At 35.3% G+C, this 17,373-nt stretch overlaps 2 protein-coding genes across 10 annotated transcripts in view; one reads left to right on the forward strand and one right to left on the reverse strand.

The window, feature by feature from the left end:
* The window catches only part of znf385d (zinc finger protein 385D), a 232,295-nt gene that overhangs the window by 161,606 nt on the left and 53,316 nt on the right, over positions 1-17,373 (reverse strand). For 7 of the 9 annotated variants that reach the window (XM_048154134.1, XM_048154135.1, XM_048154132.1 and 4 more), the window contains one exon: positions 2,015-2,072. The exons of 1 other annotated variant lie outside the window; for it this stretch is intronic. The gene's annotated coding sequence lies outside the window, so the exon portion shown is untranslated. Of the gene's footprint in view, positions 1-2,014; positions 2,073-3,353; positions 3,996-17,373 lie in introns of those variants that run through there. One more of the 9 variants, XM_048154136.1, reaches the window with a different exon arrangement.
* ube2e2 (ubiquitin-conjugating enzyme E2E 2) overlaps positions 2,984-17,373 on the forward strand; it is a 40,853-nt gene continuing 26,463 nt past the window's right edge. The window contains exons 1-3 of the mRNA XM_048154144.1: positions 2,984-3,167; positions 7,313-7,495; positions 14,436-14,486. Coding sequence (XP_048010101.1) covers positions 7,320-7,495; positions 14,436-14,486 — 227 coding nt within the window. The 5' untranslated portion in view covers positions 2,984-3,167; positions 7,313-7,319. The remainder of the gene's footprint in view (positions 3,168-7,312; positions 7,496-14,435; positions 14,487-17,373) is intronic.

The raw sequence follows: 17,373 nt of genomic DNA on the forward strand, positions 1-17,373 counted from the left end.
CTTCTCTCTTGGACTGTTTAGATTAGATCAAATCCTAGTTCTTGTGCAATTTTCTCAAGCTAAATACCGATAAAACTGAAGTTCTTCCGGGCGGCTACTTGGATACATTTAAAATAGAAAATTTTAAACTATATGTGAAAAAAAAAATAAATAAAATACAGAATGATATGTAAAACTAAGAGTATAATGTATAAACAAATGCACTGATGTTTTGTTTCTGTTTTATTTATCTAATTGAACAATGAACGCCTAAAATAGCAACATGTTCTCCAACCAATACACCCATATAGGTCGTTTGTCACTTTCCTGAAATAAGACCCATAGGAGTGTTTGCTAAAGTTGCGCCCCTATCAACAACAGGACATTTTCATTTTAATGCATTGTTCCCTTTTCTCTGCGTCATATTTTGGGTTTCGTGTAGCTCAATTGGCAGAGCATTACAAAATATAACAATATGCAATCATGTAATCATGCAATCATGGGTTCGATCCCAGATAACGCATGTGATCATAAAGCGTATGTGCACTATAAATCACTAAGGGTAGGTTTAGGGGTGGGGTGGATATAGTCGTTAATAAAAAAATGATTTTTGCTAAATGGAAATGGTGTAAAAAGTCCACATATTGCATTTAAATGAACACGCATTTTGATTGGTCACGACGGTCATACGTCATTTCATGACGACAGACGCAACACGACACGTTCATTATTTTTATGGCAGCTAGAGGGCGCATGACTTTAAAATGTAAATATAGGTCGTAATAAGTTGGTTGAAAAACTACCTATAGGGTCGTTTTTTTTTTTTTTTTTGGAGGACAGTCTCTAAAATAATCAAATGAGCAAACGACCAACATCATATTCCTCATCTGTTACCACTGGTGTTCCTCAAGGCTCTGTCTTAGGCCCTCTTTATTTACCTTTTGGTCAAATTTTTAGGAAATTTGGTATTAATTTCCACTGCTATGCAGATGACACTCAGCTCTATTTGTCCTTCAAGCCACACTCTACTGCTTGAGAAAATTTCAAGCAAACTGGGATTTGATCTCATCTAAACAGTGCAAGAGAGAAGAAGAAAAAAGAGTAAATACCGATAAAACTGAGGTTCTTCAAATTGGCACTAAATCCAATTTGGCAAAATTAACAGCTTTTCACTTACTATTGATAATTCCATCATTTCCCCATCTTCTCAGGTTAAGAGTTTGGGTGTCAACCTTGATAGCTTGTCTTTTGAAGGGTGAATGGGTGGCTATTTGTATACATTTAAAACAGAACATTTTAAACTATATGTGAAAAAAATAAAACACAGAATGATATGTAAAACTAAGAGTATGATATGTAAACAAATGCACTGATGTTTTGTTTCTTTATCTAATTGAACAATTTAACCCTAAAATAGTCAAATAAGCAAATGAGAAACATCATTTTCCTCATCTGTTACCACTGGTGTTCCTCAAGGCTCTGTCTTAGGCCCACTTTTATTTACATCTTGGTCAAATTTTTAGGAAATTTGGCATTAATTTTCACTGCTATTCAGATGACAATCAGCTCTATTTGTCCTTCAAGCCAAACTCTTCTTTCTTCTTCCCTCTTGGACTGTATATATAGATCAAATCCTGGTTTCCGTGCAGTTTTCTCAAGCTAAATATCGATAAAACTGAGATTCTTCTTGTTGACACTAAATCCAATTAGGAAAATTGTGACAGCTTTTCACTTACTATTAATAATTCCATCATTTCCCCATCTTCTCAGGTTAAGAGTTTGGGTGTCATCCTTGATAGCTTGTCTTTTGAAACACATTAATAATGTCACTCGGTCCACATATTTCCACTAAAAAAAAATTAATTGGCTTAATTGGATTTGAGGTGCCTCTAAATAAAATACATCATTATTATTATTATTTGTTCAGAAAGTCTTGCTTCCATTGAAGCTCAAGATGCTCATCTCAAATCATGCTGGAGAACATGATCATCATGTTTAGTGTAATGGTGCTGTCATTAAAGTGAAATGTCCGTACCGTTCAGACCATCTTGTTGGTTTTCCTCTCAAGTTGCTCTTTTTCAGCTTGTAAATCCCTGCAAAGACAAAGAAGAGCCAAAACCCCACCAGTGAAATGAAATGGACATAAGTGACATGAAATGATGGACAGGAATGAAAATGTGTTTGTGATCATCATCGTCTTTTCATACTAAATCCTTATCATTAGTAAAATTACACCCTATGGGTTCAATGCCAATAAACAATCTTTATTTTTTAATAGTGCATATGGTCCATTAATTGATAATTCCATTACAAATATATCGCAGAATTTATCATATAAAGTAACCATGTATCGACCATGGTAAATTTGTGTTAGTGATAAAGTAAAATCTCTTTTCAACCAGCATGAGAACTCACAATTAAATGTGACAAAAGAATTAATTAACATATATAAATGCCAAAAAGTGCAATATTGTTTCCAATACTATTAGTAACATTAATATTATTTACCAATATGCTATTAATTGTTGGTAAAAATCAGAGTAAAGTAATATGCAATAATACAGTCTGTGATTAATGTGAAGTTACCTCATTTTTACAACAATAACCATGTTATTTAGGTGGAAATTACACCCTATGGATTCAATGCCAATAAACAATCTTTATTTTTGAATAGTGCATATGGTCCATTAATTGATAAATCCATTACAAAAATATAGGCTATAACAGCATTTATCATAACCATGGTATTCTAACCGAATTGACCATGGTAAATTTATGTTAGTGATATAGTAAAATCACAATTAAATGTGACAAAAGAATTAATTAAAATATAAAAATGCCAAAAAGTGTAATATTGTTTCCAATACTATTAGTAACATTAATATTAGGCCTATTTACTAATAAATTAATTAATTGTTGCCTCTTTATTAGAGTGTTATCTACATTTGTGAGGAAACAACAATTTCACACTCACACACGGGCGCGAAAGCGAACGCGCTGCGCGTGCACAACCGAGACGAGAGCGCGCGTAGAGGCGGTCCGGCTGCTTCAGTTTCTGTAATCGCTTTTTTTCTGCTACCTTCAGTTAAATAGCGACGAGACGAGAACGAGCGGACGGCCCGACTCTGACTACACGGTATCATCCAGGAAAAGCGAATCGGGACGCCACATCGACGGCCGCTCGGCAGGTAAATATCGTCGCATGTCCGTCAGAGCCCTTCGACCGTGCGTGAAAAGTCGCTAAATGTCCCGCGAAAGTGGTTGTTTTTTGCCCCTGAGTGTGCGGGGATGTGCGGGACGAGCCTTCTCCTTTGTGCCGAGCAGTTGCTCATCGTGGTCATCACGGGTGAATCGTTGCATGTTTTTTCCCTCACGTTTTTCCCAGGCTTTGGAAAATATCTCCGCGGAAGCTCGACGGGGCTCGACGGGTGCGTTTGATCGGCATATTTTGTGCGGGGTCGCGAAGCGCTCGCGGCCTCCCGCATAAATAGACGCTCCTACATAACGCGCATCGCGCGTGCAGCTGCGGCAGCCGCAGGGTTTCTGCGTTTGCAGCGCAGTCTGACAGCCAGGTGCTCAATGATTCCTTTAATGCCCTTCACATTGTGGTATATACTGTCAGTGAGGCACCTATGTGCACTTAAAATGGAGAAAGCCCTTGATATTGTGGTGCCAGCCTTTTTGGGGTGTTCTGTTAGATGGAAAAAGTGTGTGTGCGTGACTTATATATATTAAGTGCATATTATTTATGTATATTTTTGTATTTTTCAGTAAAATATACACCCCTAAATGTTTGTGGACCTAAAATGTTATCCTTATATTGCACTTTGGTGGTGCCTTATGTAAATATTGCTAAATGTTTTTATGTATATGCACAGCACAAAACATACAAATCCACATTACGCTACATTGGTGCTTGTTTCTGCTATGGAATAAAAAATGTAAAAGATAATAGCAATGTTATCTCTCTATTCTGACTTTTTTCTTACAATTGCACAGTTTACATCTTGCAATTTTGCCTTTTTATCTCAGGATTCTGACTTTTTTCTTACAATTGCACAGTTTACATCTAGCAATTTTGCCTTTTTATCTCATGATTCTTACATTTTTATCTCAGGATACTGACTTTTTTCTTACAATTGCAGAGTTTACATCTTGCAATTTTGCCATTTTATCTCAGGATTCTGACTTTTTTCTTACAGTTCTGTCTTTTTTCTTACAATTGCACAGTTTACATCTTGCAATTTTGCCTTTTAATCTCACGATTCTTACATTTTATCTCAGGATTCTGACTTTTCTTACAATTGCACAGTTTACATCTTGCAATTTTGCCTTTTTATCTCACAATTCTGACTTTTTTCTTAAAATTGGACAGTTTACATCTTGCAATTTTGCCTTTTAATCTCACGATTCTTACATTTTATCTCAGGATTCTGACTTTTCTTACAATTGCACAGTTTACATCTTGCAATTTTGCCTTTTAATCTCACGATTCTTACATTTTATCTCAGGATTCTGACTTTTCTTACAATTGCACAGTTTACATCTTGCAATTTTGCCTTTTTATCTCACATTTCTGTCTTTTTCTCACAATTCTGACTTTCTTACAATTGCACAGTTTATATCTTGCAATTTTGCCTTTTTCTTACAATTCTAACTTTATAACTCGCCATTGCGAGTTCTGAAAAAATAAAAATAAAAAAATCAGAATTGTGAGATAAAAAGTTGCGATTACCTTTTTAACTTTTTATCCAGTGGCGTAAACAAGCTTCCATAATTTACAGCAAATGTATACTTTGAGATTCCAAAAATAAACACCTAAAAATACTTATTTGGAATAGTTATTTGTGCACAGTAACACCATAAACGTGCATTAAAGTAAATGGGGTCAATTTTCATTTCTTGTTTCATTTCTGCATACTTAAAATGTTGAATACATAATAAATTTGGGCCCAATGCTACTTTACAGTGTGTATACTAAAGCACTGAGTTGCGTTTCTTGCAGCATTGTGAACGTTTGTGTGGGTCTTGTGAGGTTTAGCCTTTTAATTTCAGTCCAGATCTTAAGCATTAAGATACATTACCCCTGAATGAGTGAACCAGGGACTAAAGGTCGCTAAACAGAATCTGAGACTCACACATTGATGTGATTTATCAGTGACTGTAATGAAACACGCTCTGTTTGAAGTGAAATAACTCAAGCAGGACTGTAAACGGAGAGTATTGTGGCTAAAAGACTGTATTTGGACTCGGAGCTATTAACTCTCTGGCATGACTGCGTGTGCGCTGCAATTTAAATGTTTTATGACTCATTTCCCACATTATCACAAAACGAGTTGACCCGTAAAATCCACTCTCAGAAGTGTTAATACCTTCCTGTTGGTGTATCTGTGATCATTTACGACTTGGATCTAAAAAGAGGTGACCTAACTCTTATCCCATGAACACCCGGCCTGGCAACTTGGGCATCTTTGAAGCGAGGTCTCTCTATTCTCCACACCATGCATCTTTTATGTTCGTTTAAATGCTGAGCTGAGAGCGCAGGTTCCATAGGTATTTATTAGCTGGACTCATGTGGCTTTTAAAGCCTGTGATCAGAGGGTTTTCCTTGCTGCCGCATCTCCTGATAACATCAGAAAGAATTTCTCCTCATCGTTAGAAAAGAGCCGCATCGCCCTCACAGATCAGATAAACATCTAAATCATGATTTGACTGTGATCAAATGTCTGGGAGAAAATACTAGAGTATTATTTCATTTCGGTGCTCTTCCTGTGACTGTACAGGAAATGCCTGCTTTAAATTCCTCCTGAATGAAAAGTGGGGCCACGTTATGGTGACCGTCTTAATCCAACTACAAGGATGTCTATGTATAATGCTGTTTGCAACTGCTTTAACTTTGTAATTGGATGTATTTCTGAGTGAAACAGGAAATTCAATGATGGTTTTATTTGCTGTGAATCGACTGTATTGTGAAAAGTGGGTGATGCATTTCAATATTTGCATGAAATACTTAACATTTGTGCACAATAAGACCACAAACATGCATTGTTTCTGCAGTTTTTAAAATGAAAGAAGGCCTGATTCATGAAATGAGCAAAATGAAAATCATTTGTCTTGTGTAAATTGTTGCAATGACAACATCACAATACTTTATGAATGATTTTCACATGAATGATTGATTTTATTCTTTTAGCAATTCTGTTTTGTGGGATTTATGCACAATTCATTTTCATCTTCCACAGACTGTTTTTTATAAATCTGAAAACTTAAATCGGCCTTTTTCACTTTTAGTTTGAAATCTACACTATTTTAATCATGAAGCCCCAGAAACGTGCAATAAGAAAGTGCAACTTTTTTTCTTACAATTGCGGTTTACATCTTGCAATTCTACCTTTTTTCTCACAATTCTGACTTTATAATTTGCAATTGCAAGATTATATCACACAATTTTGAAAAAAAGTTCATAATTGTGAGATAAAAAGTTGCAATTACCTTTTTTCAAAGTGAATTGACTTCACTTTGAGAAAAACAAAAATAGTTTGCAAAACCATTGTTGCATTTAATTGAATGTGATATGTTTTTATGAATGATTGACACAGAAATTCATTGTTTTTGTTGTTTTGTGGGATTCTTTTGAGTAGGGATGCATTGATATAAAAATTTTGGCTGATACCAATAACCGATAATTCTTTTATATTTAAAAGCCGATAACCGATATATTGGCCGATAAATGGAAATCAAAATGTTTATATAATTTTTGAGAGGCTAATTACAAAAACAAAAGTCTCAGCATTAAAACCCATGTCCCATGCACACAATTATAATGTTCTCATTATAATTTTATGTAGCCTATATGACAGATTTGCACTGCACATGTTGCACTTAACTGTATTTTAATTTTTTGAAGTGATTTCAATCCTATTTCAAGCCATTCAAAACCAAATGCGGACATCTGAAGTGCCTCAGCTGAAGGAAATAATCCATTATTTATTGGCTTTGCTATATCGGCCAAATTTTCTTATCAGGCCGATAACGATAAGAATATATATCGGCCGATACCAATATGGTGACTGATATATCGTGCATCCCTAATTTTGAGATGTGCTGTTTTATGTAGTTCATTAATTACAGCTCAGACTTCTAAAATTAGTATTATAGAGTAACAGACCTCTGATTAAGAGTTAATCCGATTCCCCTGCCTCTATTCCAGTTTAAGATCACTGTTTTATTGTTCAGCGGCGCAGCTGGAATTAAGACAACTATTGACTTCATACCCCAGTGACTTCACCCGGCAGTCTGCTAATGTAATCGTGTATGAATCCTGTTTGCACAGGGCCAAGATGTCTAGTGAGGTGCAGAGACCAGATGATAGCCCCAGCACCAGCGGAGGGAGTTCAGATATCGAGCAGCGGGAGACGGCACCTCCTCAGCAGGAGCGCGATCTGGTTGCGCCCAAGAAGAAGGAGACCAAGATCTCCAGTAAAACGGCAGCCAAACTCTCCACCAGTGCCAAGAGGTAACGCTCTGTCTCTTTGTTTGAGTGGTTCAAGAATTAGTGTTTTGCTTCAAGACACGGATTTTATTAGTCAGAACACATTTCTCGATACTTGAGTCACTTTTTCAAAACCCTTCACACAGTTCTCCAAACCAACATTCAGCTTGGTCGTTAATTTCACATTCAAAATGCACCAACACAAATCATATCAAGTCATTTTTCAGAGGAAACTTGTCACTCATAAAGCAATGTCCTAAAAAACACGAACAACAGGTCGTATTACACAATGTTTTCGTTTGTAAACAAGATTTACAGCTCTGTTCAGAATTCACTGTATTATATGACACATGGTACATGCTTTGCATTTTAGTACAAAATTATCTCTAACAAAATATATAATTATTTATAACAAAATTGCAAGCCCATTCACACCAAGGACGATAACTATAAACAATAAAGATTTAGTTATAAAAATTGTATAAAAGATGAGCAGAGTCCACACCACAGCTATAACGATAACGGCCCAGAGAAACAATATCATTGGAATCACTTTCAGAACAATTTTTCCAGTGGATGAATGATAAACACATTGACAGCCAATCAGAATGCATCCTATTTTGAAGAGCTTGAGCATTTAAAGTGACTAGTCAACTTAAAATCTTAACTACAATATGATTTAAGTAACATTCTCTTTATTAACAGTATGGTTTAAAAAAGTTGAATTCCCAGTGCACCACACATAAACTGATCAACATGGTGTAAATGTAAAACAATTTGTTAAATATCTTTGGAGAAATATGCCTGAAATATCATCTTAAACACATCCTATATACTCAGAAAAATAATATAAAATAAGAAAATGCTAAATATTTCTTAGCCAAAAAGTAATATCAATAAATAACACCAGTAATAGGCTATTATTAACAGAAAATGCTTTGTAAAAACAGAAAGCAGCAGCAGCTTTCAGCCTGTCACCATCATGCAAACATGAAATATTAAAACGGGTTTACAGGTTTTTGCATTCCATTGCACTATTTGTCCTATTGTTTTTATGTTTAGCGGACATGTTTGGGTGTTGCACTTGTGTCTCGCATCTTTTGCATTCTAAAAAAAACGGCGATCGAGTTAAAAAAAAAAAGAAGCTCAACTCAGGCCATCCTTAAAAATATTTTGGTTTGCAGTAACAGTAAAAGAAAAAAAAAAAAAAAGGGTCGGTAGGTCGGTCTATATATATATATTTTTTTTTTCAAGTTTCAATGTAAAAAAAAAAAAAGTACAATTTTGGTGATGGTGATTACGTAGGTATGAATTTAAACAAATTAGCATATCGTGACGTCACTGACTGGGTCTTTCAACCCGTGCCTTCGGGCGCAGCCGTGTTTCCACTGTCGGGCCTAAAGCGGGCGTGCTAGTGCGTGCCAGGGCCAGTCGCGTTTCCACTGTCACTTCCGGGGCTTGATCGTGCCTCATCGGGGCTTCCTCGGGGCCAACGGCCCGGGTTTTTCGGCCCGCCGAATAACTTGGTCCAAAGCGGGCCAGCTCGGGCTTGAGGAGGGAGTGGTTACGAGCAAAGGCGGAGTTTATCTGTGCGTGGAGACGGAGGCGGCGATGATTACATGTAGGTTACCAGCTAACACCAGCATTAAAGACTTTTAAAATCATTTTAGCTCAACTCACTTTCAGACAGCAGCAAGTGTTTTAAATAACTTATGTTTGTGATCCGATGTGGATTCTGATCACCAAGACTATGCGCGCTATTACCATAGTAAACATGGTAAATACGACGGCTTGAAGAAATCAGAGAAATATACGTAGGCTATCACAATCATGTAATTATTTTATCTGTCAGCACGTCTCGTCTCTCAACGGGTTGAGACGAAGCGAACGCACCGGCCATAGTGTGACATCCGTTAACCAATATTGTAAACATAGATTACGGTTTTTATTTAAAAGAAAGAAAGTAGCCTTCGTTTGTATGTAGGCCTAGGCTATTTATATATTTACAATACTTACTTAAATATAATTAATATTATTTTATTGCTTTTGTATTAGTTGTTTGAAGAGTAAAAAAAACAAATTGGTCGGTCTTAACGCAAATTTACAACCGGCAAGTCGGTCGGACTTAAAGCAAAAAAATAAATAAATTTGAGTCGGTCCTAAATTGACAGGGTCGGTCGGGTTACGGCAAACAAGAATATTTTTAAGGATGGCCTCATGTTTAATAATTTTGCTTTTTTTTTTTTTTTTCTCATTCTACTGCCTGCGTCTCATTTTTATAACGCAATAACATTATAAAATATGTGTTCTACGTTCATAGAGCGTCACATGAGAGCGGTTAATCAGGCGCGCCGGCGCCGTCAAGTCGGACGTGAGGTTATTGCTGTATTGTTAACATGTCTAATTGTAATGCTTGCTAACATTTTTATCCAAAATCGCGATTTCTTGATTTAGAAAATAATAAATTCGAGGCAAAACATTAAATTCGAATGAATCTAAAAAAATTGGAAAAAGCCCTGGTAATCATTCTATCGATTAACTATAACGATAACTATATTTGCATCCACAGGAATGATAACGGTCTGTTTGTTCTAAGCTCACGTTTCAAAGTGTGTACAACATGTTTTTGCTGTTCTTGTTGCATTTACACATCTTTAACCAGCAGATGTCCTCAGCATGCTGTTTGGAGTGAATAGCTAGTGTAATCGATCTAATCTAAGAATTAATTTAACCGATGAAGTGGAATAAAAACAACGCCTAGTCTTTTTCACTGCAACTTCAAAGGAAGCAAGACAATGTTGTAGAAACTAGCGCTGGATATCGGAGGTCATTTTATGTTACGCTGTTTGCTAGCCTAGCATAATGATCTCATCGTTAATACTTTATTTATTCCGAGTGTATGACTGATTGTTTTCCATATATCCATTTTCTTTAAAGTATCCTTGAAAAGGGGGTTTGACTTGTCAAGCAGTGATGGACCTCAGCGATTAAATTCTCCACAATGTCGTCCGCCATTTTCAATGTGCGAGTCCTTAAATTAGAATGGATTCTGATTGGCTGTCAGTGTTTTATCGTTCAACAGCTGGAAAAAAATAATTCCGAAAGTAATCCCAATGATATAATTTCTCTATATCATTATGGTTATAGCTATGGTGTGGACAGTGCTATTATTTTATATTTAAAACGATTTTTAGAACTATATCTTTATCGTTATCCTTATAGTAACAAGCCTTAACGCTTGAGTAAGTGTTCAGCTACATCTCATAATTTTCTAAATAAATCTCATTTTTTTAGATTTGGAATATATTTCAATATGGTATTACTGTAGAAATGTATGCAAATAGTTTTTTTTTTAATTATGTTAGAGTTTTAACGTTAACAGTTTTTAAAAGAGAAAAAAAATTAATGGCATTTGAAAAACGTCTTCATTGAATGAATTTTGTGCCAAAGCAACGATAAACGATCCACAGTTTAGCCCACTTAGACTTCTGTTGTGCTCACTATCTAAAAAGTGACCTACATATTGAGAAATTGGTCCTAGCAATTGTAAAAAAAACTAAGTAGTGACCCAACAGCACCATAATTGTTTCTTAAGCAACTGAAATGAAACATTGAAGGTCCAACAACATCTAATGTTATTAACATGAACCTGTATTTAATGTAGTCTTGTTTTGTTAATGGTTTTTGAGGATGATGTCATGTCACACAACCCGTCCATCTTGGCATTGCTCTAGTTTGGCTCAAGTGTGCCAGAAAACCTGTGGATTTGATTAGATACGTGGCTTTTGTTTGTCATTAACAAAAGATTGGAAGTGCTTTCTCCTTTTTAAAAGTTGATAAGCTTATTTATTTCACTAACCAATAACTATGCATGATTATATGGTTAGTTTTCATTGATATAAAAGACCCACCAGTTGAGATGCATTGGTCTGTCTTGTAAGAAAATTCTCTTTTGCAGACATGCAAAACCTTTCAATGTCAAAGCTTTCATGTTGCAGACAAAATAACATGTTTTGATGCTTTTACACCAGAGGGATCTCTGCGTAAGAATGTTATGTATTTTTGCAGAAGATTGGAGCAGGTGACTAGCGCACTTCAATGCACTTCTATTGTTCTCTACACTCATTTCCACATTCATTCTGTGAACGGGCCTTGCTGGCAAGGCTGTAGATTCTCTGAAGGCCCGACTGCAGTACGATGGCATTATGCAATCAGTTGAGCAAAGCTTTGCTGGGACACGGTGCTTTTTATAACAGTGACTGCAGCATCCTGTTCCGTCTGCTTCTGAGTGCATATCAAGATCCAAACATTCCCATTTGGACTGCGGATGGATTTTGTTTGAGCTTGATGTTACACAAGAAGCCTCAGGGTTCAGACGTCAACATCAAAGGTGTTTGTTCATGAAAGCAGTGTTGATGTTTTGGGCCTAAGAATTAAAACAATTAGCTTGTGTTGAGATGAGAATCGACTCAGACTCCACCGAACGACTGTGGTTTGTTAAAGCAACAGTTCACCCAAAAATGAGAATTATTCAACCTCCTGTCGTTCCAAAGCTGTATGATGCTATATTTTATTTTTTTAAGTGTTTATGCAATTATAGATGCAAACTATTGTTACTTCTGAGGAAAAAAAGAATGGGCAATTTTTTTTATATTGCATTCAAATTATGCAATAAATTGATATTTCATCCAGAACTATGAAACACAAATAAATTGTATGCAATTACGATATGAAAAGAAAAGAAAACAATATATATATATATAATATATATATATATATATATATATATATATATATATATATATATATATATATATATATATATATATATATATATATATATATATATATATATATATATATTTAGGCCTAGTGCTTAACAAATTCATTAGACCACACATATACTTAAGGAATCTGTCAAAAACTTGTTTAAAACTAAACATTTTATTGTTATTTATTAAGCAAATAACAAACTGAAACGACTAAATACTCTATTCACACATAATAACCAAAAAATGTATATATTTTATTTTTATTTTTAGCCTTGATAGACTCTAAGACGTTAACCTTTGACGAATAAGGTTTTTAAAAGTGTAAAAAAAAAACAACATAATGGCGATTATGATTAATTTTGAAGTTTTATTAAATGTTAACAATGAGATTATGGTTTTTATAAACAATTATCACTGCTTTTGTCTTTTTTTTTTCCAAGATGGACAAAATTTGTCCCAAAAAAGTCATTGTTTAACCAAAATTTTGGTTTTACCGAATGACGATATTTTCAAACAATGCTAACAGGCTGATATCTAGCTAGCTAACTAGCAAACATTTTATATTTAGTACAAGTTTTTAAAATATTACAACATTTTCCATGTTTTATAGCGGTTGCACCGAATGACCTGATGTTTCGGGACATGCGTATGAGCGAAAGTGAAAACATGAATTTATCAAATAGTTAAGAGAGAGACCATGACCATGTGGTCCTTTGCAGGTGTTTGAATGATGTCACATGATATTGACCACATGACTTGATCCAAAATGATCCCTTTATATTGGTTACTCCAAATGACATCAATGAAATTAATTTTTCCGGAACGACAAAGCAACAACTTCTACACATAATTTTGCACTATCTTGATATATGATGTTATAAAATCATGCCAGAATAAAAAATATATACATTTATTACATTTTAATATATTTTAATCACAAATGAAATGGCTGTATTGGCCTTTGGACGGTTAAACCGAATGACCTTTTGACACTTCAAAATCTTTAAAATACCTTTATATGTAGCAAAATATAATTAAAACCTTTTGGATTCAATAAAAGAGATCTAGTTGTACTATCTTACATACTTTGGATTTGTTTTTTTATTATTATTAAGGCCTTTGGACATAAAAATGACCATTGACCCGATAACAGTTCTGGCATTGTTTTTATGTACTTTTCCACAGTCTCTGTTGTTATATTGGCTTCCAAATAATTTCTAGTTGTTTCAAAAGACTTGCTTTTAATGAAACTTTTGTGCAGTCTATCTTTGAATCCATTAAATCCCAACAATAATTATATTTTCGTATTAGAAACACTACTGTGACTAAAGAGCTTACACATACTGCTGTGGATTAACCATTACAGAAACATAAATGATTCTAGTTTAGGGCAGCTGTGGCATAAACCTTACATTGGGTGCTGGTCTAATAAATTTAAGCACTATATATAAAAATCTTATCTTAATTCCCGAGCCTAGTTTTAAACAGTAGGTGTATTACAGTTACTGTATATACTGACATTTATTCATGCACAGCAGTTACTTTTTGTCTGGTGTCGCAAATCAGTTTAACGTCTGAACAACTTACTCTTATTGCTGCTTTTTAATGATATAGTGCGGCTTAAACACCCACAAACAGCAACCCACTACTCATGGTTGATATTTTGATGATGTATGGTTTCCTGTCGAAGGAAACGTGTGTTTAAGTAACTGGCATCGTCGCAGTCACTCTGTGTGTGTGAGTCACTTTTTCTGGAAATGAAAAACCGCTTGATTTCACACATCTTTGCTCTTTTTGACCTCAGAGATAACAACAGGTATCGTTCGCAGAAAATGCCAGGGACATTCAGACTTGAAGTGCATTTTGAAAATTGTGAAATCTATTAGGCCAGCTGCTTGCAGAAAAAATTGCTTTTAAATGCATTTTAATACGCTATACAGGGAATTGAAATTCCGGTTTAACCTGGTGTTAGGCATTCTTGACAAGACAAGTAATGTAGGAGTTCAGTTCACACGCATTATGATGATTTTATGTAAATGCGGCTGTCACTATCTGAATTTCGCGAGTTGCAAAATGTGGTTGTCGCTCTCGTAAATAAACTGACTGTGTACAGTCAGAAAAGAGGATTGACAACCTTGTGCACATGGCCTTCTGATCACCGCTGAATAAATGAATGCTTTCTTGTGTTGCAGGATTCAGAAGGAGCTTGCAGAAATCACACTTGACCCTCCACCGAACTGCAGGTAAGCATGTGGTGTTTCTAAACGGGCTGCTCTTTGTGCTGGCCTCCGCTGGAGAGAGAGAGAGAGAAGTGGGGGAGGAGATAATGGCCGAGAGAGGATAATGGTTATTGTGTGTTGATGAGGCTGTCAGGCGCGCGAGTGAGAAGAGAGCCGCCACATGTGCCGTCGCGGGGATGAGTGACTGGGGCTCCCTGGGGGCCGCGGAGGAAAAGCCACACCGTAATAAAGCACATAACTGGAACTGACATTGGCATTGATTGCCCTCATGTTTGTATCAAGAGAATAATTACCCACTAGCCCTTGCATTCAGAGACTAAATTTCAGAGCGATCCTGAAAAGCGTCACGTGAGAGACTGGATAATACCTTTGTATTGCCCGGATCTATTTAGATTAAGATCTCGCTGGCATTTTGGATGACTTCCAGGGCATTGATATGCAGTTCCTAAGGTGTTTTGAGTGGTTTTAGTTGTGGTTATGTTTTTTTTTTTTTTTTTTTTAAAGGGGAGATATAATGCCCCTTTTCACAAGATGTAATATAAGTCCCCAGAATGTGTCTGTGAAGTTTCAGCTCAAAATACCCCACAGATCATTTATTATAGCTTGTCAAATTTGCCCCTATTTGGGTGTGTGTCCCTTTAAATGCAAATGAGCTCCACTTTCCAAAAGAGGGCGGAGCTTTAACAGCTCAACAGCAACAAAGCTGGAGAATCTCACGCAGCCAGTAACGGTGTTCAGCCTTACATTGTTCAAACCGGAGTCGACACTGATGGAGAGACTCAGGAAGAAGTTACAACTTTTAGACGTTTCTGAATGGTTAGTGGATAAATTTATGTAGTTGCTGTGGAGTTGATTCTAGGGCCCTAAGAATCTCGGAATCCATTCATAAAAACGGAATTTACTATATAACCCGGAATGTCACGGAATTTGTCACATTTTTGATGAATGAATTAAAAGCAGGTCAGTACACTTAAATTAAACCGCGATATAGACTAGTGACTGAATATTAAACCGCAAAAAGACTATTTAAACATGAATCCTGCATGCCTGTGTGACTCTGAAATGAATGATGCGGGAGCGCAGTTTCATTTACCTCACACAAATTCATCTCCAGAGCTGCTCTGAAAGTCCCTTCATCAGCATTTAACCGCTTCGTTTGAGAAAACTACCGTCATAAACACAGAGAAACTCAAAGCTCTAGGCAAACCGTCAAAATAAAAGTTCGATTTAACTTGACAGAAACATATTACTGTAATTTAGATAAATTAATTTAACAATAAATTATTAAAATATATTCTTAAACAATAATCTCAGTGTTTCTTCCATGTTTTAATTTGAACAGTAAAGCTCTGTTGTGCAGCACATTGTTTGACAAAAAAAAGTTTAATTTCATGATTAAAAGATAAATTAAATGGTATGCGTTCATTTGATTGCCAGAAAAATTTAAATACACAACAGAACTTCTGAAGAAAAAAAATCATAAAAATATATTTTTTAATTAATAAATATTGTTGTTTTTAAGAATTCAATTAATTAGACATGCTTTTTGATTATTAAAATGGAATTAAACCATTAAAATGGATCCAGAAAACTGAATTTGGTAAAAATAAAATTTGAGGGGAAATAATAAAATGTAGGGCCCTAAAAAAAAAAAAAAAAAAAAAAAAAAAGTTTTTTTTTTTTTTTTTTTTTTTTTTTGTTAAACTTTTATTAAATTGTTGGTAAATTGGACAAGATTCATTATTTCAATAAATTAGACATGCTTTTTGATTACTAAAATTGAATTTAACCATTAAAATAAAAGTAAAAAAATTAATAAAATGGAAAAAAACGGAATCCAGAAAAATTAAAACGGAAAAAACGTAATTTGGCAAAAAATAAAACGGATTTTATAGGACCCTATGATTCAACTCTAGCATGATTAAATCCACTAGCATGTGCCGTCATGTTAATCTTTTGTGCAAAACCCGTATGGACGGCCATTATACATAGCGTACCTGATTCCCAAACAGAGCCATACACACCAGGCTAACGTTTATGATTGCTATCAAATACTGTGAATGGTCTAATATTGTTTCCAAAATATCGCTCGGACAGAAACGCTCATTTTTTTGCAATCGAGCTTGCCAGAGTCAACGTTATCCAAGCTAACGAGACTCTAAATAGTGTTCAGTGCTCGTCTGTGAACAGTTAGCATGCTTTGCTCCAACTTTTGCCATGGTGTTAGAATTGGTACACCGTTTTCGCTTGGTGGTGCCATGGGTGTAAAAGTGCAGATTAAGAGGCGGTAATATTATAATAAGATCCCCTTCCTACATCACAAGGGGAGCGAAATCTGAGCGGCTCGTTTTTTTCACATGATTGCAGAGAGTTACTGGATTGTCCTTTTTCACACTTTCTGGGTTGGTAGATGCACCGGGGACCCGATTATAGCATTTAAAAAGTAATATTTTCATGATATGTTCCCTTTAATAGCTAGTATCTAAAGAGCATATCATGACATCAGATGTAAATAATACAATTTTATGTAATAAAATAAGATTTTCCAAAGTACAATTATATGACATTATAAATACACAGGCAGTTATGTTTGTAAAATATTTTATCATATCTTGTCTGAATGACTTGTTGTAATATTTACTAAAAATTGCACACTATCCGTAGACCGCTGTCGGTAGACCCAGTTTCTTTCCCAGTTTTATCATCTGCTGAGTGAAAATCCTGACCACCTAGAAAACTGCATATTGTTCATGTGTGGAGCACAAACGTTCTGAGTTTCAATCCAAAGTGCCCCATTTCTATTTAGATTAAGACATGGATATGGTTGGATAAAGATACTATCAGTGCTTTCAGAATAAATCAATGTCTGTAACTGGAGATCACTGATAAA

Source organism: Megalobrama amblycephala, linkage group LG13 (genome assembly GCF_018812025.1).
Source record: "Megalobrama amblycephala isolate DHTTF-2021 linkage group LG13, ASM1881202v1, whole genome shotgun sequence".
Lineage (NCBI taxonomy): Eukaryota > Metazoa > Chordata > Actinopteri > Cypriniformes > Xenocyprididae > Megalobrama > Megalobrama amblycephala.